Source organism: Schistocerca piceifrons, chromosome 2 (genome assembly GCF_021461385.2).
Source record: "Schistocerca piceifrons isolate TAMUIC-IGC-003096 chromosome 2, iqSchPice1.1, whole genome shotgun sequence".
NCBI classification, from domain to species: Eukaryota; Metazoa; Arthropoda; class Insecta; order Orthoptera; family Acrididae; genus Schistocerca; species Schistocerca piceifrons.
This window is the reverse complement of record NC_060139.1, coordinates 346,691,573-346,717,381: the sequence shown is the minus strand read 5'-3', so window position 1 is coordinate 346,717,381 and position 25,809 is coordinate 346,691,573. Positions and strand designations below refer to the sequence as shown.

The window sequence follows — 25,809 nt, the reverse complement described above, 5'->3', positions numbered from 1 at the left end:
TGCAGAACGGTACTCGGACAGAGAGCATCCAATGTGCCGCACATTGCAAAACATTTACCGCCAACTGTATGCAACAGGTATGGTCGCAGCACGCAAACAGGTCCGTAACAGGCCTGTCACAGGAGAAGCGGGTGCAGCTAGTGTGTTAGCTGCTGTTGCCATGAACCCACACATGAGTACATGGGACATTGCGAGAGCCGGTGGACTGAGTCAAAGTAGTGTCATGCGCATACTGCATCGTCACCGCTTTCACCCGTTTCATGTGTCGCTACATCAGCAATTACATGGTGATGGCTTTAATCATCGATTGCAATTCTGTCAATGGGCATTAACAGAGAATGCGTTGCAGTTCTACCTGTTTACCGATGAAGCGGGTTTCACAAACCATGGGGCAGTGAATCTACGGAGCATGCATTACTGGTCCATGGACAATCCTCGCTGGCTCAGACAGGTAGAGCGACAGCGACTGTGGACTGTAAATGTAAGGTGCGGAATCATTGGCGACCACCTCATTGGTCCTCACTTCATTGCAGGGGCCCAAACAGCTGCAACACACATCGCGTTTCTACAGAATGATCTGCCAATGTTGCTCGAAAATGTCCCACTGGAAACGCGTCGACGTATGTGGTATAAGCATGATGGTGCACCTGCACATTCCGCAATTAACACTAGGCTGACCCTTGACAGGATGTTCGACAGGCGTTTCATAGGACGTGGAGGACGCATAAATTGGCCAGCCCGTTCTCCTGATCTTACACATCTGGACTTCCTTCTGTGGGGTACGTTAAAGGAGAATGTGTACCGTGATGTGCCTACAACCCCCGAGGATATGAAACAACGTATTGTGGCAGCCTGCGGCGACATTGCACTAGATGTACTGCGGCATGTACGACATTCATTATGCCAGAGATTGCAATTGTGTGCAGCAAATGATGGTCACCACATTGAACATCTATTGGCCTGACATGTCGGGACACACTCTATTCTACTCCGTAATTGAAAATGGAAACCACGTGTCCTCATGGTAATGTACATGTGCGTCAGTGAAAAAGACCAATAAAAAGGTGTTAGCATGTGGACGTAATGTGCTGTTCCAGTATCTTCTGTATCTAAGGTCCATCACTGTTCCCTTTGGATCCCTACGTAATTCGGTGCTCTCCAATAAACACGATTGAACAGCGGAGGAGTGGTACTCAAGCGTCAACTTTAGGTTACAATATCTCCGGATGTAATTAACATTTTACAATGCAACAAATGGCACTGATTATGTATTTGTTTATATGTTCAGATGTGCTAACAAAACTAACGGGGTTCCATTTAAAAAAACGTAGGTTTGTGTTCAAAAACATACTTCTGTGCATTTTGTTATGGTTTGTATTAACCAATTACACTAGCCCCTCTCCTCACGTTCGGTCTGTGGAATCGATTCGTCAGTATTTGATCTGGTTTACGAAATATATCCAGCGGTAATGTTAGGTGACTCACCCTGTATATTCTAAAACACAAGAGACCACATTAGTATGGAGATGCTGCCGTTCCACTACAGCATTTCCGAAGTACTTAATTGACTTTTAGTTTTAATTCCATAATAAATCATTTAAACTAAGTCACTGTCTCTATACAATTCTAAAATCATTATTAGAATGTGCTACTGGTTTAGGGTATCATATCATTTTAAGTGAGCGCCATGTAATGCATTGAGCATACAGGCAGCACTGTCTGATGGCATAGTTTTCCGAGACCAGTTCAGTATGCATGGGCAGAAGGCTTCTGACTCGTGGTGACTGAGGTGTGCAGTGAGAATGAGTGAGGGAAGTATGCTGAAGAGGTGGAGAGGGAGTGCCTCCTACACTTGCCCCTCCATCCACTAATTTCACTCTTCCCTACTATAAAGCGTAGATTATTATCACTTAATGAATGAGTTTCACAATATCAAAAACCACTGACTAAAAGTTCTGTTGAATAATGTCACTGTAGAACTTGGAGAATCATCCAATAAAATCTGAGACTCAACAAGGCACTTAAGGCATAAGTGGCATTATCCCAAGAGCGTGTAAATATCACATGAATGTAAGGGCTGTATAGACTGTCATAACAGTTGACAATTAGTACACACTTAAAATTCCTAACACAGTTGGAATCCTTGGAAGACTTTATTCAGACTATTAATACAATTCTATGAAAGCAAATTATAAAAATAAAAAAATATTATACATGGAGGTTTCAACATTTATTTTCCATCAAATAAAACTCCTATGTTTACATCAATACTATGCAAACCACTGATTAATGGATGGCAGAGGTTATTCCACATTTACCACATATCAGGGTCTCCTCCAGTTCGATTTACATATTGAATGTGGGAACAATGACTGCTTAAATGCTTCTATGTGTGCTGTAATTATTCTAATCTGAACTTTGCACCATCTAGGGCAGGAATACGTAAGGGAGTGTAGCACATTCCTAGTCATTTAATATTGGTTTTTCAAAATCTGTATAAATTCTTGCAGGATGCTCGGCATCTATATACGTCAGTACAGATTTTTCAGCATTTATGTGGTACTCTCCCACAAATAAAACAAATATGTGGTCACTCGTGCTGCCTTTCTTTATGTAAAGAAACATTTGAAAATGGCGTTCACTATTTCTGCTTTGCTTTACTATCATCAATCTCAGTTCCTGTGTTATTCATGAGGGCCTAGAAACTGACAATCTTTACTCATGATCAGAATTTCTGTAGGTTTTCTGAGAAGTTGTTTGGTAAGATTTTGCTCTGGTAGTCGCTGGATACTTCACGCATTGCCCTTTTGACAGCCAACCATGTTTCCTTCAGCAACTTCCTATCTACAGCTCTGTACTGTATTTTACACTTACTGTGCAGAAGCTGCTGTTTCTCTAAAAGTTTAACGAAATTTTGTACACTGCATACTACTCATAAGGAAGATCCATCACAAACTGTTCGGCTATGTACATATATATCCAGTGATTGGGCGATTATTCTTTTAAAGTTGAGCCATAGCTCCTCTACATGCTTCTGCCCAGGATTAAATGTTTTGAGTTCCTTGCTGAGATGTGAACAACACTAGTGCTTCTTTATCTACTGTACTGAACATGTGAATTTTTATACTAGTTTTAATTGTCCTTTCTACTTTGATAATTATAGCTGCTACAAATGTCTCTTGGTCACTGATACATGTCTCAATTTGGGTATCCTCAAGGAGGTCACATCTATTTGTTGCCATTAAATCAAATTTATTTATGTCATGAGTAGGCTTCAGGATAATCGTCGCATTTAGTACTGTTTCAAAGGATGTCTTGTCAGCGCACCACTTACAAAGCAATACAGCTCTGCAAGCGGAAAACAAGAATGGATAGATAATTTCCAAGAAGTACATAAGACAGAAACATAAAAATGTAAACAGCTAATGAAATGTATCTGCTAAGGGAGGTAAATTCTCGTCTTGTTCTAATGAGTGTTTCCTTGGTGCATTAATTTAGAAACATCATTACTTCATGCTCTTTCATTTCAAACATATTTTATACATCTATGTCTTCATCCATATTCTACAAATCATTGTAAACTGCATGGCAGAGGATTCTTTTAAAGTATGTTCTGGTTCCAGTCATAGATGGGCTATGGGAAGAATGAATGTTTCTGTGTTACAGTGTGCCCTTTTATTTCCAATTTTAGGGTTCCATATCTTAATCAGTAACAGCAGCACTCTTTCAAGACCACTTCATTGTTTGTCTCTTTGTCTATCAGTCTGCCTGTTGACACAACTTTTTCTAAGGAACAAGTAGAGGTATCATGTTGAAATTTATGTCAAACATTATGATCTATGATTCTCTGGAGGTATAAAAACTTTAAGCTTCTAAGTTGATGTAATCAAAAGATATGGGGATTTATGTCACATATTTTGATACGAACTCATTCATCAAAACCTATAGGTGAACTGTCTAGATAAACGTCAGGCATGTTGGTCTAGCCATAAGGCAAGTGCCTGGAAGCCAAAACTTAGAGATAACAGGATCACATCTCGGTCCAACCAAGTATTTTTCAGTCGTTGTTTTAAACTAGTCTTCACCTCTCAATGATGTGAGGAGGTGCCAGAAACATAACATGATTCAAATTCCACGATAAACTGCAGGTCCCCGTGGACAACTGTGGTAGGTTAAGGATACACAAGTCACCAAAGTGACATTCAATAGAAAGACTTGCACCAGGCAATTGGGCCACACAACATTATTATTACTTCTTTCTTGTCTCAGACGTTATGTCTGGTTAAAAATGGAAGGTGACGCGGACCTTATTCAAGCGTGACTTCCTTTTAACTGTACGGTATATGTTACATTGCATTTAGGAACTTTCGGGTAATTGAACAAGTGTCAATAATTACAGATTTCTGTAGTTGTATATATAAGTTTGGATGTAGCTGTATTGCATTGATGTACTGGTGGATATTGTGTGGTATGACTCCTGTAGTTGATAGCATAACTGGTATAATGTCAACTTTATCCTGATGCCACATGTCCTTGACTTCCTCAGCCAGTTGGATGTATTTTTCAATTTTTTCTCCTGTTTTCTCTTGTATATTTGTTGTATTGGGTATGGATATTTCGATTAGTTGTGTTAATTTCTTCTTTTTATTGGTGAGTATGATGTCAGGTTTGTTATGTGGTGTTGTTTTATCGGTTATAATGGTTCTGTTCCAGTATAATTTGTATTCATCGTTCTCCAGTACATTTTGTGGTGCATACTTGTATGTGGGAACATGTTGTTTTATAAGTTTATGTTGTAAGGCAAGCTGTTGATGTATTATTTTTGCTACATTGTCATGTCTTCTGGGGTATTCTGTATTTGCTAGTATTGTACATCCGCTTGTGACGTGATCTACTGTTTCTATTTGTTGTTTGCAAAGTCTGCATTTATCTGTTGTGGTATTGGGATCTTTAATAATATGCTTGCTGTAATATCTGGTGTTTATTGTTTGATCCTGTATTGCAATCATGAATCCTTCCGTCTCACTGTATGTATTGCCTTTCTTTAGCCATGTGTTGGATGCGTCTTGATCGATGTGTGGCTGCGTTAGATGATACAGATGCTTGCCATGTAGTGTTTTCTTTATCCAATTTACTTTCTTCGTATCTGTTGATGTTATGTGATCTAAAGGGTTGTAGAAGTGGTTAATGCAGTGGTGTAGCTGATGTATTTATATGAGTGATTGCTTTGTGTATTTTGCTAGTTTCTGCTCGTTCTATAAAGAATTTTCTTAAATTGTCTACCTGTCCATAATGTAGGTTTTTTATGTCGATAAATCGCCTTCCTCCTTCCTTTCTGCTTAATGTGAATCTTTCAGTTGCTGAATGTATGTGATGTATTCTATATTTGTGGCATTGTGATCGTGTAAGTGTATTGAGTGCTTCTAGGTCTGTTTTACTCCATTTCACTACTCCAAATGAGTAGGTCAATATTGGTATAGCATAAGTATTTATAGCTTTTGTCTTGTTTCTTGCTGTCAATTCTGTTTTCAGTATTTTTGTTAGTCTTTGTCTATATTTTTCTTTTAGTTCTTCTTTAATATTTGTATTATCTATTCCTATTTTTTGTCTGTATCCTAGATATTTATAGGCATCTGTTTTTTCCATCACTTCTATGCAGTCGCTGTGGTTTTCCAATATGTAATCTTCTTATTTAGTGTGTTTTCCCTTGACTATGCTGTTTTTCTTAGATTTGTCTGTTCCAAAAGCCATATTTATATCATTGCTGAATACTTCTGTTATCTTTAGTAATTGGTTGAGTTGTTGATTTGTTGCTGCCAGTAGTTTTAGATCATCCATGTATAGCAGATGTGTGATTTTGTGTGGGTATGTTCCAGTAATATTGTATCCATCATTTGTATTATTTAGCATGTTGGATAGTGGGTTCAGAGCAAGGCAGAACCAGAAAGGACTTCATGAGTCTCCTTGGTATATTCCACGCTTAATCTGTATTGGCTGTGATGTGATCTTATTTGACTTTGTTTGGATATTAAGTGTGGTTTTCCAATTTTTCATTACTATGTTTAGGAACTGTATCAATTTAGGATCTACTTTGTATATTTCCAATATTTGTAGTAACCATGAGTGGGGTACACTATCAAAAGATTTTTGGTAATCAATGTATGCATAGTGTAGCGACCTTTGTTTAGTTTTAGCTTGATATGTCACCTCTGCATCTATTATCAGTTGCTCTTTACATCCTCGTGCTCCTTTGCAACAGCCTTTTTGCTCCTCATTTATAATTTTGTTCTGTGTTGTATGTGTCATTAATTTCTGTGTAATGACTGAAGTTAATATTTTGTATATTGTTGGTAGGCATGTTATGGGGCAATATTTAGCTGGGTTTGCTGTGTCTGCTTGATCTTTAGGTTTCAGATAAGTTATTCCATGTGTAAGTGTATCAGGGAATGTGTATGGGTCTGCAATGTAACTGTTAAATAATTTAGTTAGATGTGAATGTGTTGAGGTGAATTTCTTTAGCCAGAAATTTGCTATTTTATCTTTTCCATGAACCATGGACCTTCCCGTTGGTGGGGAGGCTTGCGTGCCTCAGCGATACAGATAGCCGTACCGTAGGTGCAACCACAACGGAGGGGTATCTGTTGAGAGGCCAGACAAACGTGTGGTTCCTGAAGAGGGGCAGCAGCCTTTTCAGTAGTTGCAAGGGCAACAGTCTGGATGATTGACTGATCTGGCCTTGTAACAATAACCAAAACGGCCTTGCTGTGCTGGTACTGCGAACGGCTGAAAGCAAGGGGAAACTACAGCCGTAATTTTTCCCGAGGGCATGCAGCTTTACTGTATGATTACATGATGATGGCGTCCTCTTGGGTAAAATATTCCGGAGGTAAAATAGTCCCCCATTCGGATCTCCGGGCGGGGACTACTCAAGAGGATGTCGTTATCAGGAGAAAGAAAACAGGCGTTTACGGATCGGAGCGTGGAATGTCAGATCCCTTAATCGGGCAGGTAGGTTAGAAAATTTAAAAAGGGAAATGCATAGGTTGAAGTTAGATATAGTGGGAATTAGTGAAGTTCGGTGGCAGGAGGAACAAGACTTCTGGTCAGGTGACTACAGGGTTATAAACACAAAATCAAATAGGGGGAATGCAGGAGTAGGTTTAATAAATGAATAGGAAAATAGGAATGCGGGTAAGCTACTACAAACAGCATAGTGAACGCATTATTGTGGCCAAGATAGATACGAAGCCCACAAGTACAAGTTTATATGCCAACTAGCTCTGCAGATGACGAAGAAATTGAACAAATGTATGATGAAATAAAAGAAATTATTCAGATTGTGAAGGGAGACGAAAATTTAATAGTCATGGGTGACTGGAATTCGAGTGTAGGAAAAGGGAGAGAAGGAAACATAGTAGGTGAACATGGATTGGGGGACAGAAATGAAAGAGGAAGCCGCCTGGTAGAATTTTGCACAGAGCACAACATAATCATAACTAACACTTGGTTTAAGAATCATGAAAGAAGGTTGTATACATGGAAGAACCCTGGAGATACTAAAAGGTATCAAATAGATTATATAATGGTAAGACAGAGATTTAGGAACCAGGTTTTAAATGTAAGACATTTCCAGGGGCAGATGTGGACTCTGACCACAATCTATTGGTTATGACCTGTAGATTAAAACTGAAGAAACTGCAAAAAGGTGGGAATTTAAGGAGATGGGACCTGGATAAACTGAAAGAACCAGAGGTTGTACAGAGATTCAGGGAGAGCATAAGGGAGCAATTGACAGGAATGGGGGAAATAAATACAGTAGAAGAAGAATGGGTAGCTTTGAGGGATGAAGTAGTGAAGGCAGCAGAGGATCAAGTAGGTAAAAAGACGAGGGCTAGTAGAAATCCTTGGGTAACAGAAGAAATATTGAATTTAATTGATGAAAGGAGAAAATATAAAAATGCAGTAAGTGAAACAGGCAAAAAGGAATACAAACGTCTCAAAAATGAGATCGACAGGAAGTACAAAATGGCTAAGCAGGGATGGCTAGAGGACAAATGTAAGGATGTAGAGGCCTATCTCACTAGGGGTAAGATAGATACCGCCTACAGGAAAATTAAAGAGACCTTTGGAGATAAGAGAACGACTTGTATGAATATCAAGAGCTCAGATGGAAACCCAGTTCTAAGCAAAGAAGGGAAAGCAGAAAGGTGGAAGGAGTATATAGAGGGTCTATACAAGGGCGATGTACTTGCGGACAATATTATGGAAATGGAAGAGGATGTAGATGAAGATGAAATGGGAGATATGATACTGCGTGAAGAGTTTGACAGAGCACTGAAAGACCTGAGTCGAAACAAGGCCCCCGGAGTAGACAATATTCCATTGGAACTACTGACGGCCGTGGGAGAGCCAGTCATGACAAAACTCTACCATCTGGTGAGCAAGATGTATGAAACAGGCGAAATACCCTCAGACTTCAAGAAGAATATAATAATTCCAATCCCAAAGAAAGCAGGTGTTGACAGATGTGAAAATTACCGAACTATCAGCTTAATAAGTCACAGCTGCAAAATACTAACATGAATTCTTTACAGACGAATGGAAAAACTACTAGAAGCCAACCTCGGGGAAGATCAGTTTGGATTCCGTAGAAACACTGGAACACGTGAGTCAATACTGACCTTACGACTTATCTTAGAAGAAAGATTAAGGAAAGGCAAACCTACGTTTCTAGCATTTGTAGACTTAGAGAAAGCTTTTGACAATGTTGACTGGAATACTCTCTTTCAAATTCTGAAGGTGGCAGGGGTAAAATACAGGGAGCGAAAGGCTATTTACAATTTGTACAGAAACCAGATGGCAGTTATAAGAGTCGAGGGACATGAAAGGGAAGCAGTGGTTGGGAAGGGAGTAAGACAGGGTTGTAGCCTCTCCCCGATGTTGTTCAATCTATATATTGAGCAAGCAGTAAAGGAAACAAAAGAAAAATTCGGGGTAGGTATTAAAATTCATGGGGAAGAAATAAAAACTTTGAGGTTCGCCGATGACATTGTAATTCTGTCAGAGACAGCAAAGGACTTGGAAGAGCAGTTGAATGAAATGGACAGTGTCTTGAAAGGAGGATATAAGATGAACATCAACAAAAGCAAAACAAGGATAATGGAATGTAGTCTAATTAAGTCGGGTGATGCTGAGGGAATTAGATTAGGAAATGAGACACTTAAAGTAGTAAAGGAGTTTTGCTATTTGGGGAGCAAAATAACTGATGATGGTCGAAGTAGAGAGGATATAAAATGTAGGCTGGCAATGGCAAGGAAAGCGTTTCTGAAGAAGAGAAATTTGTTAACATCCAGTATTGATTTAAGTGTCAGGAAGTCATTTCTGAAAGTATTCGTATGGAGTGTAGCCATGTATGGAAGTGAAACATGGACGATAAATAGTTTGGACAAGAAGAGAATAGAAGCTTTCGAAATGTGGTGCTACAGAAGAATGCTGAAGATTAGATGGGTAGATCACATAACTAATGAGGAAGTATTGAATAGGATTGGGGAGAAGAGAAGTTTGTGGCACAACTTGACCAGAAGAAGGGATCGGTTGGTAGGACATGTTCTGAGGCATCAAGGGATCACCAATTTAGTATTGGAGGGCAGCGTGGAGGGTAAAAATCATAGAGGGAGACCAAGAGATGAATACACTAAGCAGATTCAGAAGGATGTAGGTTGCAGTAGGTACTGGGAGATGAAAAAGCTTGCACAGGATAGAGTAGCATGGAGAGCTGCATCAAACCAGTCTCAGGACTGAAGACCACAACAACAACAACAACAACAACAACATTTCCAGGGGCTTTCCAATTGTGAGTAGAATTAATTGCTTGGGTGACTTCATGTTGCAAAATTATCACTTCAGGCATTTGTGGTATCATCTTGTATGTATCTGTTTCTGCTTGTATCCACCGTGCATGCCTGTTATGTTGTACCGGGTTTGGCCATATGTTGCTCCAGAAGTGTTCCATGCCTGTTATGTTTGGTGGATTGTCTATTTTAATGTGTGTGTTATCTATTGTCTGGTAAAATTTCTTTTGGTTTGTGTTGAATGTTTGGTTTTGTTTCCTTCTTGTTTCCTTCCTTGTTGTTATTATTATTATTATTATTACTATTATTATTATTATTATTATTATTATGCAGTGCATTTGACCTGTGGTCGTTGTACGGTGGCGCTGGCAGCAGTCCACATACGCAGAGGTGTGTTGGTGCATGTCAGAGTACGGTGCAGCGAGTAAGTGTGCAGACATTTTCAGAAGTGCTAATGGTGACTGTGTGTTGAAAATGGCTCAAAGAAAACATATTGATGACGTTATGAGGGGTAGAATACTAGGGCGACTGGAGGCTGGTCAAACACAGCAGCAGGTTGTAGCACGGGCCCTCCATGTGCTATAAAGTGTTATCTCAAGATTGTGGCAATGATTCCAGCAGACAGTAAACGTGTCTAGGTACTACAGTATGGGACGTCCACAGTGTGCAACACCACAAGAAGACCGATATCTCAAAATGAGTGCCCGCAGACGGCCACTGCAGGTAGCCTTGCTCGGGACCTTACTGCAGCCACTGAAACAGTTGTCTACAGACACACAGTCTACAGATGACTGAACAGACATGGTTTATTCATCTGGAGACCTGCAAGGTGCACTGACCCCTGGTCACAGGAGAGCCCGTGAAGCCTGGTGTCAAGAACACAGTACATGGAACAGTGGTCCCAGGTTATGTTCACGGACGAGCCCAGGTGTAGTCTGAACAGTGATTCTCGCCGCATTTTCATCTGGTGTGAACCAGGAACCAGATACCAACCCCTTAATGTCCTTGAAAGGGACCTGTATGGAGATCATGGTTTGATGGTGCGGGGTGGGATTATGATTGTTGCATGTACACCCCTGCATGTCTTTAACAGAGGAACTGTAACAGGTCAGGTGTATTGGGACGTAATTTTGCACCAGTATGTCTGCCTTTTCAGGGGTATAGTGGGTTCCACCTTCCTCCTGATGGATGATAATGCACGGCCCCACCGAGCTGTCATCGTAGAGGAGTACCTTGAAACAGAAGATAGCAAGCAAATGGAGTGGCCTGCCTGTTCTCCAGACCTAAACCACATTGAGCACATCTGGGATGCTCTCAGTTGACATATTGCTGCATGTCTTCAAACCCCTAGGACACTTCAGGAGCTCTGACGGGCACTGGTGCAAGAATGGGAGGCTATACCCCAGCAGCTGCTCAACCACCTGATCCAGAGTATGCCAACCCGTTGTGTGGCCTGTGTACATGTGCATGGTGATCATATCCCATATTGATGTTGGGGTACACGCGAAGGAAACAGTGGCGTTTTGTAGCACATGTGTTTCAGGACGGTTTTCTCAACTTATCACCAATACCGCGGATTTATAGATCTGTGTCGTGTGTGTTCCCTATGTGCTTATGCTATAAGCGCCAGCTTTGCAAAGTGCCATGTTGTGTGTCACCACATTCTGCAATTATCTTTAATTTATGAGCATGAGTGTATAATCAAGCTGCTACTGAGCCTTCAGAGTGTGAGTCTCAATCATACTTGTCTGGTTTGTTTATCTACACGATTTCTAAGTGACAGACGCATAGTGGGCTGAAGAACATTCATGGTTTCTGTGCTGAAAGACAAGTCTTGCAGTTTTCCAACCATGTTCTTGAGAGATGTTTGGTGTGACTTTGAGTTATGCTTATCAAAAGTTTTCAACACTCTCTTGTTAGTCAAACAAGCCTGTGACCTGTCACTTTTCTCCTACTGATAGTACTTACAAACTGGATAACCATTTCTGAATAACTGTAAAAACCTTTCCACACTCTTTTGCTACTCACTCTTTCGATCCAGTTTATCCTCTTCATTCTCCTCCACATCCACATCTCAAATGTTTCTAGCCTTTTTCATCCTCTCATCTCATTGTCCATGTTCCTGCCCCAAAGAGTGGCACAGTGCAGACAAAACACTTGCTAAGCCTTTTCCTCAGATCTTGATCTGAGCAATGCAAGTTTTCACTTCCTGTTGACATCTCAAATCTTCAGTGATTGAACATCCAAGATAATTAAATACTCTTACTCAGCTAATAATACCTTGTCCCTTCTCAATATTTGCTGGTCTCCCTCCTGCAACAATCACCATACTTTTGTTTTTTGCATTTTATTTGCAGTTCATTCACTTTCTGCCACTAATACCATGCAATAATTTCTTCGAGGCATAAATTGAATAACAAAGGGGAGAGGCAACTGCCTTGTTTAATGTCCCTTCCTATGTTGCTTCCTTCCTACACTACATTTGGAATTATAATCTTGCTTTCTGTTGTAAATACAGATTCTGCACCTTTTGACTCTCCTTCCAACCTACCCCTTTCATCTTCAATGTATCCATCAGCTTGTTTCACTCAACTCTGTTGAAAGCTTTCTCCAAATTAGTAAAAAGCAGCATAAATTTCTGTGCCTTTCACTGTATAGATTTCCCCTATGATTCTTAATAGGCTAACAGCATCCCTTGTTCCTTTTCCTCTACTAAATCTGAACTCTTCCTCCAAAATCCATCTACCCAACTTTTCAAATAGCCTTTTATTAAGTGGTAGATATGAAAAGATGTTACATTGTTATTTACGCATCAACAATATACTTCATTCATTAGAAAACAGGTATTTAGCTACATGCTGTCAAACATTGCATAAAAGTGTTATTTTAAGCTCATTTAGGGCACTGTCAGTATTCCATCAATCACTAAGCTCATTGAAGTGTTTCTCTACTGTTTTAATTCTTAGGTAATTTACACTCAATGGCCAATCTTTCACACTAGTTTTATCAGATAGTTTCTCATATGACTCTTCAATGCCAGCTATTTTTGTGAGCAATTGAGCAATATGTCGCAGTTGTATGACAATGGACTCGCATTCAGAAGGACAGTGATTCATATCCCCAGCCACACCCATTCAGATTGAGGTTTTCCATGATTTCCTCACAGATCACTGGAGGTAATTGTTGAGATGGTTCCTTTGAACACAGCCACATTATTTATCCATCCTTCCTCTACCCAAGTATTCACTCCAACTCTAATGACCTTTTCACTGACAGGTTGTTACATACTAGTCTTACATCTCTGGCATGACAGCCCAGTCAATGAAAACCAAAATTGATCAAAAATGGGAAATAATTTGTGTAGTCAAAAAATTTTTGTGCAGTGGCAGGAGGGAGTACCATGAGTAACTCTAAAACTGTGGCCTCTAACACATATCCCAGCACAAAATTAAACTACAGTAAACTTCCCACAAAGAAGGTCTTATTCATTTTTTCTCTCTAGGACTATTAGTTTGCATGAAGAAAGTGAGAGAATATTGAAAATCTTGCACAGTGTGCATGTTCTGTAACGTACGTGGTTTGTATACCAATTTGAACTAATTTCTTGACTTGATAGACCACAAATGACATAAATCAAATTGTTCATCTCAACTTTCTTTACCCGACTGTGGTACATTGTAAACAGTTATCATTTACATCTTGCCATCCCAGTGTGTTGAATTGGGTGTCTTCAGCATTACCTTAGAAGTACTCATAAGTACTGGCAACTGCTACAGGATTTGTTGATGACTCGTCATCTGTGATATACACTCCTGGAAATTGAAATAAGAACACCGTGAATTCATTGTCCCAGGAAGGGGAAACTTTATTGACACATTCCTGGGGTCAGATACATCACATGATCACACTGACAGAACCACAGGCACATAGACACAGGCAACAGAGCATGCACAATGTCGGCACTAGTACAGTGTATATCCACCTTTCGCAGCAATGCAGGCTGCTATTTTACCATGGAGACGATCGTAGAGATGCTGGATGTAGTCCTGTGGAACGGCTTGCCATGCCATTTCCACCTGGCGCCTCAGTTGGACCAGCGTTCGTGCTGGACGTGCAGACCGCGTGAGACGACGCTTCATCCAGTCCCAAACATGCTCAATGTGGGACAGATCCGGAGATCTTGCTGGCTAGGGTAGTTGACTTACACCTTCTAGAGAACGTTGGGTGGCACGGGATACATGCGGACGTGCATTGTCCTGTTGGAACAGCAAGTTCCCTTGCCGGTCTAGGAATGGTAGAACGATGGGTTCGATGACGGTTTGGATGTACCGTGCACTATTCAGTGTCCCCTCGACGATCACCAGTGGTGTACGGCCAGTGTAGGAGATCGCTCCCCACACCATGATGCCGGGTGTTGGCCCTGTGTGCCTCGGTCGTATGCAGTCCTGATTGTGGCGCTCACCTGCACGGCGCCAAACACGCATACGACCATCATTGGCACCAAGGCAGAAGCGACTCTCATCGCTGAAGACGACACGTCTCCATTCGTCCCTCCATTCTCGCCTGTCGCGACACCACTGGAGGCGGGCTGCATGATGTTGGGGCGTGAGCGGAAGACGGCCTAACGGTGTGCGGGACCGTAGCCCAGCTTCATGGAGACGGTTGCGAATGGTCCTCGCCGATACCCCAGGAGCAACAGTGTCCCTAATTTGCTGGGAAGTGGCGGTGCGGTCCCCTACGGCACTGCGTAGGATCCTACGGTCTTGGCGTGCATCCGTGCGTCGCTACGGTCCGGTCCCAGGTCGACGGGCACGTGCACCTTCCGCCGACCACTGGCGACAACATCGATGTACTGTGGAGACCTCACGCCCCACGTGTTGAGCAATTCGGCGGTACGTCCACCCGGCCTCCCGCATGCCCACTATACGCCCTCGCTCAAAGTCCGTCAACTGCACATACGGTTCACGTCCACGCTGTCGCGGCATGCTACCAGTGTTAAAGACTGCGATGGAGCTCCGTATGCCATGGCAAACTGGCTCACACTGACGGCGGCGGTGCACAAATGCTGCGCAGCTAGCGCCATTCGACGGCCAACACCGCGGTTCCTGGTGTGTCCGCTGTGCCGTGCGTGTGATCATTGCTTGTACAGCCCTCTCGCAGTGTCCGGAGCAAGTATGGTGGGTCTGACACACCGGTGTCAATGTGTTCTTTTTTCCATTTCCAGGAGTGTAGATCAGCAGGCAGTTGACCTTTGTTAAGTGTGATAGTTTGATCAGTTCTAGCATGAAACAACTTATTACTAACTTGATCAATAAGTGTTAGTACATAATCATGTAGTTATAAATTAGTGATAGTGTTGTTCTCACATATTAAGGTGTGTCAAACAAAATTATGGCACCAACTAAATGTAAACATATGATGATGTTTTTACGATTGGACATTAAGTCCAGTGTTGTGAGTGGATCAGTACAGCTGAAGTTGACTGTACAATAGAAGCAGAATTAACTGATGACCAAATCATTGATGCCGTAACTCAAACAACTGATGAGAATGAGAAAGATGATGATGACACTGAAGCTACAGCTCAAGTACCACATACAGATGCTGAGAATGCATTTGATATAGCCCTTCAATAAATTGAACAAAGCTCTATGTCTACCCCAATAGACATTTTGTCGATTAGGAAGAGAAGGAGCACTGTGGCAAAATCAAGGTTGTTGTCTGACAAGCAAAAGAACATTACAGATTTTTTTCATCCAGCTTAGAAAGCAAACATTTTTAGCATCTGATTTATCATGTTTTATATAGTTAAGCGCAAATGAGTTGCGTGTCAATGCAGTGCTATAATAAGGTATGTATAAATGTTAAACTATTACTCAAAAAACAATATCTTACAGTACAATACAAACATATTTTACAGTACAGCCACTAGAGTACATTAAACTGTTGTGAAAGATTTTTTAGTGTGTCAATGTTTTCTTTTCATTTTACTGTTTTAACAGGGAACATTATTTTAGACAGTATTTTCAGTTGAAAACTAAAGTTGTACTGTACTGCATTGTGTATTATGGCTCAACGAAAGTGTTCCTCCGATAATTCAATCTTTTTTGCATTCCAAACATGCTTGCAGTTCCTTAGAGAATGGATTAGCGAGCTTCCACTGTAATATACAATAGCTTCAGATCACTGTTAAATTTTTTTCACCCCCTCCCCATCCCGGCGGCCATCCTGGATTCACCAAGGTGTTACATCTGTTTTCGTTTATGTGTACATAGATGCACTGAACACAACATCGTCCGCTATCCAAACTTTACTAAATGATTCACATATCTTCATGTCAGAATGATTTACAAAACTGACTTTGATTATTTTAATATAAAGAAGGACTTCACACTCATCAACTTTACTAATTAGTTCCATTTTACTTTTTCCTCCTCTTTTCAGGTGCCATAAGTCCTTCATCCTTGGGGAAGGGGGAGAAGGGGGGGGGGGGAGGCAACACCCTGGTTGCCTCAGCTTAGTTATATCCCTGAACTGCATGATTTGCTTACACAAGACTCTGGAGATCAGAAGAGTGTTACATAAACTGCATAAAATTATTAGAAATGTTAGGATAGGGTACAAGACAGGACAATTGAATTTGAATGATTAGAACATCAAGAAAAACAGGTATTAACTTTTTATCAGTTATTTAAGAAGGAATTAAGGTAATTTCAGCCACGGTAGCTGCAATATAGCAGCCAATATTTTAGAAAACTATCTAAGTGAAACACAACTAGCACTAGTTAAACTGATGAAAAAAATCTGGGAATAAGTTATCAAATGACTGGAAAATAGCACTAATCCACCCACCACACAAAATCATGACTAAACATATATCAAAAAATGTAGGGTACACTTACTCCTCCATTACACGGAATTTTTTTATGCTGGGATTCTGAGAAGCTGAGATGAATGACTGGATGGCAAATAAGGTGGTTATTAGACAGTGTTTAGGAGAACTGTGTCCTGTGCAGAACAGATCAATTATCTGAAGCTAATATTGCTCAAAATGCCTAAAAAATCTAAAAAAAAATTGACTGACTTTATCCAGAATTCTGGTTGCACTCGAAAGAGATTGGAAGACACAGGACCTCTTGCAAGAAATTAGATCAAATCTAAGCTGGACTCCAGGGGAGAAATTATAGATCCATTTCAGATAAAGAGAGGCACTGAAGAAGACTGAAGAGGTGACAGAATAGAGGAATGAATTAATAGAACTGAACATCGAAATTAGAATACAAACTGGCTAGAAAACAATTTTAAAACTGAGTTTTTATACTTGTAGATGATTTAGTGATTTCAGTAAACAGTGAAGAGGTAACACAAAAACATAATACTCAACAAATAGCAGTAGAGCTTTTATTACAAATCTCCATAGAAAAAAAAGGAAGTAATAATAAAACAACAAAATGTATCATTAATTTAAGCAAAAAGCTTGGAAAATTCAGGAGAATATACAAATTTAAGTACCCAGAGGAAATTATCATTCCTAATGGACGAAAAAAGCTCTCAGAGGAAAATTATGAAAATGGACTTAGCATTCCTCTCTACAAAAGACTTTTATAATAAATGGATAACTCTACATAAATACAAAATATACCAATACGAAAGAGAACAAGAATAGAAACATTAAAATTAAGAAGAATACAAACACGTAGAAAATAATGCAAGTGAAATTAGGAAAAGCAGACTAATGTTCTATGGGGGACATCCAAAGAATGAGTCTTAGTAGGCTAACAATGGGAGGGAAGAGTAAATGTGCAGGCAGCGGAATGCGCGTGCGCGCGCGCGTGTGTGTGTGTGTGTGTGTGGGTGCATTCGTAACACAACACAGTAAAAATACAGTATTAGTAAATGCATAAATTTTAGCTTTATCCACAAAAGAGCTTGCACTACTAGCGGTAGCTGCACTGTCTTGTTTCAAGGCTCTTGTATCTCAAATGTTCTAAAAATTCTGCTACTGAATATAAGCAGTGATCTAATAAGAAGGCCCTTAAGGTTTCACAAAAAAGTGTGAATAATGATATGATTTTTACCTTATGCAGAAGACTGCCACTGTTTATTGTGGAAGTTAGGTTGATGTCCTTACTGACTGGACATGATATTTTTCCTTTCATCTTGTATCATTTTCATTGATATTAAAATTTTCATTTAAGTCTTTTATGTTCTTCCTAACATACTTACAGATTTCTAGTATATGTACACATCAAAAAAAGTTTTACATCACCCCAGTTACCCGAACTCCTGAAGGTAGACTTTGACTGTGGATATTGTGTCACAGACATAGTCCCTTTGACTGTTCAGAGATGACACTAAACCTGCCCAAAGATGTAAACAACCATGCATGAGCAGCGCCTTTAAGCAGAGGGGGTCCAACAGCCAATCGGTTCCAGTCATTCCACCAGGAAGGAGGTACACAGCTTGTGTTGTCTGTAGTTCAACCATGCCTAGAAGGTCAATACTGCAGTTCAATCACATCCGCATTGTTATTTTGTGCCAGTAAGGGCTCTAAACAACGGAGGTGTCCAGGCATCTTTAGTGAACCAAAGCGATGTTGTTCAGACATGGAGGAGATACAGAGAGACAGGAACTGTCTACGACACGCCTCGCTCAGGCCACCCAAGGGCTACTACTTCAGTGGATGACTGTTACATAAGAATATGGCTCGGAGGAACCCTGACAGCAACGCCACCATGTTGAATAATGCTTTTCGTGCAGCCACAGGGTGTCATGTTACGACTCAAACTGTGCACAATAGGATGCATGATGTGCAACTTCACTCCCGGCATCCATGGTGAGATCCATCTTTGCAACCATGACACCATACAACGTGGTACAGATGGGTCCAACAACATGCCGAATGGACCGCTCAGGATTGGCACCACGCTCTCTTCACCGATGAGTGTCGCATATGCCTTCAACCACACAATCGTTGGAGACATGTTTGGAGGCAACCCGGTCAGGCTGATCTCTTTAAACAAACTGTCCAGCAAGTGCAGCAAGTTGGAGGTTCCCTGCTGTTTTGGGGTGGCATGATGCGGGGCCAACATATGCTGCTGGTAGTCATGCAAGGTGCCGTAAAGGCTATACGATACATGAATGCCATCCTCCAACCGATAGTGGAACCGTATCGGCAGCATATTGGCGAGGCATTTGTCTTTATGGACAACAATTCACACCCCCATCATGCACATATTGTGAATGACTTCCTTCAGGATAATGATGTTGCTCGACTAGAGTGGCCAGCATGTTCTCCAGACATGAACATGCCTGGGATAGATTGAAAAGGGCTGTTTATGGACGACCACTCCGAGGGATCTACGACGAATTGCCATTGACGAGTGTGACAATCTGGACCAACAGTGCCTTGATGAACTAGAGGATAGTATGCCACGATGAATACAGGCGTGCATCAATCCAAGAGGACATGCTACTGGGTATTAGAGGCACCGGTGTGTACAGCAATCTGGACCACTACCTCTGAAAGTCTCGCTGTTTGTTGGTACAACAGGCAGTGTGTAGTTTTCATGAGCAATAAAAAAGGCAGAAATGATGTTTATGTTGACCTGTATTCCAATTTTCTGTACAGGTTCCAGAACTCTCCGAACCGAGGTGATGCAGAACTTTTTTTGATGTGTGTACATACAGGGAAGTGGGAGGACTGACGACTTTTGATAGAAGGGTTTGCAAGAATCTCTTTCTCGAATATGTTTCATTGCTCTTGCAGTTCTTTTCTGGGTTAGGAAAATGAGTGAACTAAATGGTATATTACCCCAGAATACAATTCCTTACAGTAGGATGCTATGGAACTGAGCAAAGTAGACAATTCGGACAGTGCTAAAACTTGCTTTACAGGTAGTAAGTAGATATATTTGGTGTTACATTTATTTTGTTTATATGTGTATGCCATTTGAAGTCATGCCTAAAAACTCTGTTTCCACAGATGATGAAATTTTGTTGGAGTTTATCACCAGAGCGGTGCTGTATGCATCACATTTTAAACAGAAATTAGGAATATTGTTTTTGTCATTAGTTTATTCCCTTCAAACCATCTATTTAGCTGTGCTGTAGTTTTACTTACAGCTACTTGTAGCTGACTTGGGGTGTTTCCTGTGTTGAGGATGCTTGTGTCATCTGCAAAAAAAGTATTTGTTTATGACTCAATGTTTAGGTCTTAATCGTTTATTTAGAGGAGAAAGAGGGTTGGCCCAAGAATGGATCCCTAATGGATTTCTATTTTTTAGAATTTCTGCATCTGAGAAACATATCATAGTATTTTCTTCTAGTTCTTGTTATATTTGTATTATCTGTCTCCTTTCGTAAAATATGATGTGAACCATTTTAGAGCAATGCCTCTAATGCCATATACTTGGCACTTTCCAACAGTATGTTATGGTCCAGTATGCCAAAGGCTTTACTTAAGTCTAAAAAAATGTCAGTGACACTTTGTGTTTTGTCCACTGCTTGCAGGGCACTGTTTATAAAATCATACATGGCACTAGATGCTGATTTATTTTTCCTACATCCATGCTGAGTATCAGTGGAAATTTTGTTTTTCGCTGAAATTTTCATTAACCTATTATATACTATTGTTTTGTGTTTTTATTCAAGCCTGATAGTAAGGCAATTGATCTATAGTTTTCTATATTTGGTTTGCCTCCTTCCTTATGAATAGGGACAGCTTTAGCAACTTTTAAACAGTCTGGAAATGTGTCTGCTGGTAAAGATGAATTGGCTATATCTGCAAGAGGCAGTAAAACGTTTGTAATACACTGCTTTATGACACAATCAGGAATACCATCAATTCCTGATGACATTTTTGAAGAGTTGATGCAACATTGATGATTTCATGTGGAGTTGTCCCACAAACATAGACTGAAGAGGAACATGGCTGCACTTTGTTTTTTGTTTCTTGCTAGTATATGTTTTGTCACTGACTATTATTTGTGATATCTGCATAGTAAAACCTGGAAAAGTTTGCGATATGTTGGGGATCAGTTACACTCTTGTTCTCATGCTGGAGAGTGATATTTTCCATTTTAGGGGACACTTTAATTGCTTTCATTCTTTATTACTTTCCATACTGCTTGGCTTTTATTTGCTGACTCTGTTATGAACATATCATTGGCCATTTCTTTTTGCCCTGATGTCTACATGAAGCAGTTAATGTACCAGAATGTCAAGAGCAAATATGTGTCCAACATTATAACCAGAACATCGGTTAGTGTACTTATGCAGCTTAGAACAATGAGGTTCATTAAATAAAATAAAATAACTACATGTTATACTGAGTGTGAGTAATAAATATGAAAATGTCACTGTAAAAGCTTCCAGTGCTTCAAAACACAAAACATGTTCATTACAATTTTTTCCATTTGTATATTGAAATAAATTTTAGGAGATAGCTGTTTCCATTCAAATGAACAGAAAAAAAACTTTTGCAGGTATAGTATAACAGCAATACTTACCAGGAAGAACATTCGTTGTTGATATCCTTTGCGTGACTGTTTCATCAAACAACCCTGTCGTAGAAACTCCCTTTCAGGTTGTACTAAGTTATCAAAGCCACTCAAATCTCGCTGTAATTCACATAGTTGCACAAAATTCTCCTATAAAAATCCAAAAACTTCTGTTGAAACATAACTAATACATTCGGTAGCATGAAACAAATATGTAACAATACACAAACTTTTATATAAGACTCCACGATGACTCCTACACAGAACTGATAAAACAATTTGAAGAATGGGACAATAATTTTAATATTGCAAATGTAGAAATCTCTATGTTAGCTGTACTTAGGGAGCACATCAAAAAATATTAAAAGCCAGACAATTTCAACTTCAAATATTATCACAATAGTCAAAAATAAAACTACAGATTGGTCCCTCTCATCCTATCCTTCTGTCCTCTCTGAGGAAGGAACTGTCAATGTCCACTGGCAGTACTACACATTTCACGCCTCCTGAAGGCAAGTATTTGCCACCAATTCTGTCTCATAATTTATTAAAAACGTGACATACATGGACATAACAGAGCTATGGAGGCCAATAGGGATGCAACTCAAGCTAGGCATATTACCAAATAACATGAAATTACTGTACTCTGTAACATACTAATTTAAAGCATATTATAAATATCAGTTTAACATAAGATCAGCAGACATAATGGCTATCAAGTACTTACTTTAAGGGGGTTCAATTTCTAGTACTACCTATACAAAGATTTAAAGTTACAAAATAGTTAATCATAGCTTCCTCTCAACTTAAGGCTAAGACCTGTCTCACCCTTTCCCCTTTTTCAATTGACCACAACCAATTTTAATTAAAATAATATTACTGCTTTGAATTGTGCGTGCATGACTGTGCAGTATTTTTAAAGCACTGGAAATAATAGATTATTGACTTTTTAATAATTCTTTCATGTTAATTCCAATTCATTAAAGCATATTTCAAGAATTATAAATTGGCACAAGAGCTTCATTTGTATGTCCTCTTCTACTCTGGTCTGCTGTGCATTATCACAACCTTGCTCACAATTTTGGTGGATTGTTTCTGTTATGTTGCTAACAAAGTTTGCTTTAAAATCTTATTTTGATATACTCTCGCATCAAACACTAATGCTAAGCAAAAAATCTATCAGTTATTCAGATGAATTAAAGATAGCAATAATCCAGCTCATTTAGAGCTGTTTTTGCAATCTTTATTTTGTATTTGTGTCACTAATTTCAAGTTCAACCACAGTTTGCATTATAGTATGTTTATCTAGCATGCTTCAATGTTTTTCTGTAAAATTTTCAGACATGTTAGACAATGTTTGACCCATTCAGATATGCCATTGTGCTTGTTATCCACCACCAAAAGTCCAGTGTTAGGTTCCTAGCTTCCACAGCTAAGCATATTGTACATGATTCTTTCCCAGTCAGCAATTTCTGCCATGTTACTGTGTGGTATAGTCATACAAAGTAGGTTTCAAAATTTTGTTCTATACAAGTCTAAACTCAAAAACTCTTTACCTCTATGCATTCTGCATTCAGCATAAGCTGCAATAATTTTTTAATCAATATTGAGATAATTGGCATAAATCAGCACCTTTAACAGTGGTGTCATTAGTACGTCTGCCTTTAAAAGTCCTGTGTGGTGTACTGCAATTCATGAGATGCTCCACATATGAGACATGGGTATTATTTAAGTAATGACAGACATGGTGTTGTGCCTTAAACTGTTTTAACCCTAATCCATGAAGACGGTGGTGACTGAAATCGATTGATATTTGGGTTAAAAAAAGAAAAGCAACTGATGGTCAAACATTCATTTTATACATTACTTGACAGCTGCTAATAGTCACCTTCCAAAACTGCTTTTAGTATGTGACAAAAGCGCAAATTGAGTTTTTGAAATCCATGCTGGTTGGCATTGAAGACATCATTCTGTTCAAGATCCCTCATTATGTTTGAGCTCAGAGTATGTTCTAAGATTCTAGAAAAAACTGATGTCAAGAATATCGGATGGTAGTTCTGTGGATCACTACTACCCTTCTTGTAGACAGGTGTGGTCTCAGATTTTTTCCAAGAACGGGGCACGGTTTTTTGTTTGAAGGATCTACAATACATTATAGTCAGAAGAGGGGCTAATTCAGCCGGAAATTCAGTATACAATCTGACAGGGATTCAGTCAGAATGTGGAGCTTTGCTCAATTTTAATGACATCAGCTTTTTCTCAACACACTGACACTAATACTTATTTCACTCATCTTTTCAGTGGTACGAGGATTCAACTGGGGCAACTCTCCTGTTGCTTTCTTTGTAAAGAAACAACTGAAAATGGAGTTAAGCATTTTAGCTTTTGCTTTGTTACCCTCAATTTCATTTCCTGTCTCATTCACTAGGGACTAACAGCCTATACATGTGACCAGAATTTTTTTGGATTTTGTAAAATATCATTTGAGAATATTCTGCTATGGTAGTCACTGAAGGCATCGCACATTGCTCTATTGACAGCCAAGCACATCTCATTCAGCATCACTCTATCTATAGTCCTACACTTTGATTTACACCTATTAAGCAGTAATTTCTGCTTCTTTAGAAGTTTCTTTATAATGGCTGTATACCACGGAGGTTCCCTCCCATTAAGAACTATTCTAATGGGTACATATCTATCAAGTGCATGTTCAACTATCCTTTTAAATTTGACCCATAATTCCTCTACGTGCTCCTGCCCTGTGCTGAAAATTTGAAGTTCCTCACTGAGATATGACACTACTGATTTTTTATCTAGTTTACTGAACATGTATAAACCTTTCTGCTTGTTTTAGCTGCCCATTGTACTTTAGTAATCACTGCTGCCACATCCGCTCATGGTTACCGTTACCAGTTTCAATGTGGACATCCTCAAAGAGGTCAGACCTACTTGAAGCTAGAAACATAGGTTTGCCTTTCCTTAATCTAGCTTCTAAGATAAGTCGTAGGGTCAGTATTGCCTCACAGGTTCCAATATTTCTACAGAATCCAAACTAATCTTCCCCCAGGTCGGCTTCTACCAGTTTTTCCATTCGTCTGTAAAGAATTCGTGTTAGTATTTTGCAGCCGTGACTTATTAAACTGATAGTTCAGTAATTCTCAGACCTATCAACACCTGCTTTCTTTGGGAATAGAATTATTATATTCTCCTTGAAGTCGGAGTTTTTCGCCCGTCTCATACATCTTGCTCACCAGATGGAAGAGTTTTGTTAGGGCTGTCTCTCCCAAGGCTATCAGTAGTTCTAATGGAATGTTGTCTACTCCCAGGGCCTTGTTTCAACTTAGGTCTTTCAGTGCTCTGCCAAACTCTTCACACAGTATCATATCTCCCATTTCATCTTCATCTACGTCCTCTTCCATTTCCATAATATTGTCCTCAAGTGCATCACCCTTGTATAGACCCTCTATATACTCCTTCCACCTTTCTGCTTTCCCTTCTTCGCTTAGAACTTTTTTTTCCAACTGAGATACTGATATTCATACAAATGGTTCTCTAAGGTCTCTTTAATTTTCCTGTAAGCAGTATCTATCTTACCCCTAGTGATATATGCCTCTACATCATTACAATTGTCCTCCAGCCACCCCTGATTAGCCATTTTGCACTTCCTGTCAATCTCATTTTTGAGATGTTTGTAATCCTTTTTGCCTGCTTCATTTACTGCATTTTTATGTTTTCTCCTTTCATAAATTAAATATTTCCTCTGTTACCCAAGGATTTCTACTAGCCCTCATCTTTTTACCTACTTGATCCCTTGCTGCCTTCACTGTTTCATCTCTCAAAGCTACCCATTCTACTTCTACTGTAGTTCTTTCCCCCATTCTTGCCAATCGTTTCCTAATGCTCTCTCTGAAACTCTGTGCAACCTCTGGTTCTTGCAGTTTATCTAGGTCCCATCTCCTTTTTGCAGTTTCTTCAGTTTTAATCTACAGTTCATAATCAATAAATTGTGGTCAGAGTCCACATCTGACCCAGGAAATGTCTTACAATTTAAAACCTGATTCCTAAATCTCTGTCTTACCATTGTATAATCTACCTGAAACCTTCCAGTGTCTCCAGGCCTCTTGCACATATACAACCTTTTTTCATAATCCTTGAACTAAGTGTTAGCTAAAATTAAGTTATGCTCTGTGCAAAATTCTACCAGGTGGCTTCCTCTTTCATTCCTTACCCCCATTCCATATTCCCCTACTACTTTTCCTTCTCTTTCTTTTCCTACTGTTGAATTCCAGTCCCCCATGACTATTAAATTTTCATCTCCCTTCACTATCTGAATAATTTCTTTTATCTCATCATACATTTTATCAATGCCTTCATCACCTGCAGAGCTAGTTGGCATTTAAACTAGTACTACTGTGGTAAGCATGGGCTTCATGTCTATCTTGGCTACATGAAATGAA

At 39.7% G+C, this 25,809-nt stretch overlaps 1 protein-coding gene across 1 annotated transcript in view; it reads right to left on the bottom strand.

Annotated features, from left to right (window-relative positions):
* Positions 1-25,809, bottom strand: part of LOC124774947 (FERM, ARHGEF and pleckstrin domain-containing protein 1) — a 754,047-nt gene that overhangs the window by 30,740 nt on the left and 697,498 nt on the right. The window contains exon 18 of the mRNA XM_047249656.1: positions 21,362-21,502. Coding sequence (XP_047105612.1) covers positions 21,362-21,502 — 141 coding nt within the window. The remainder of the gene's footprint in view (positions 1-21,361; positions 21,503-25,809) is intronic.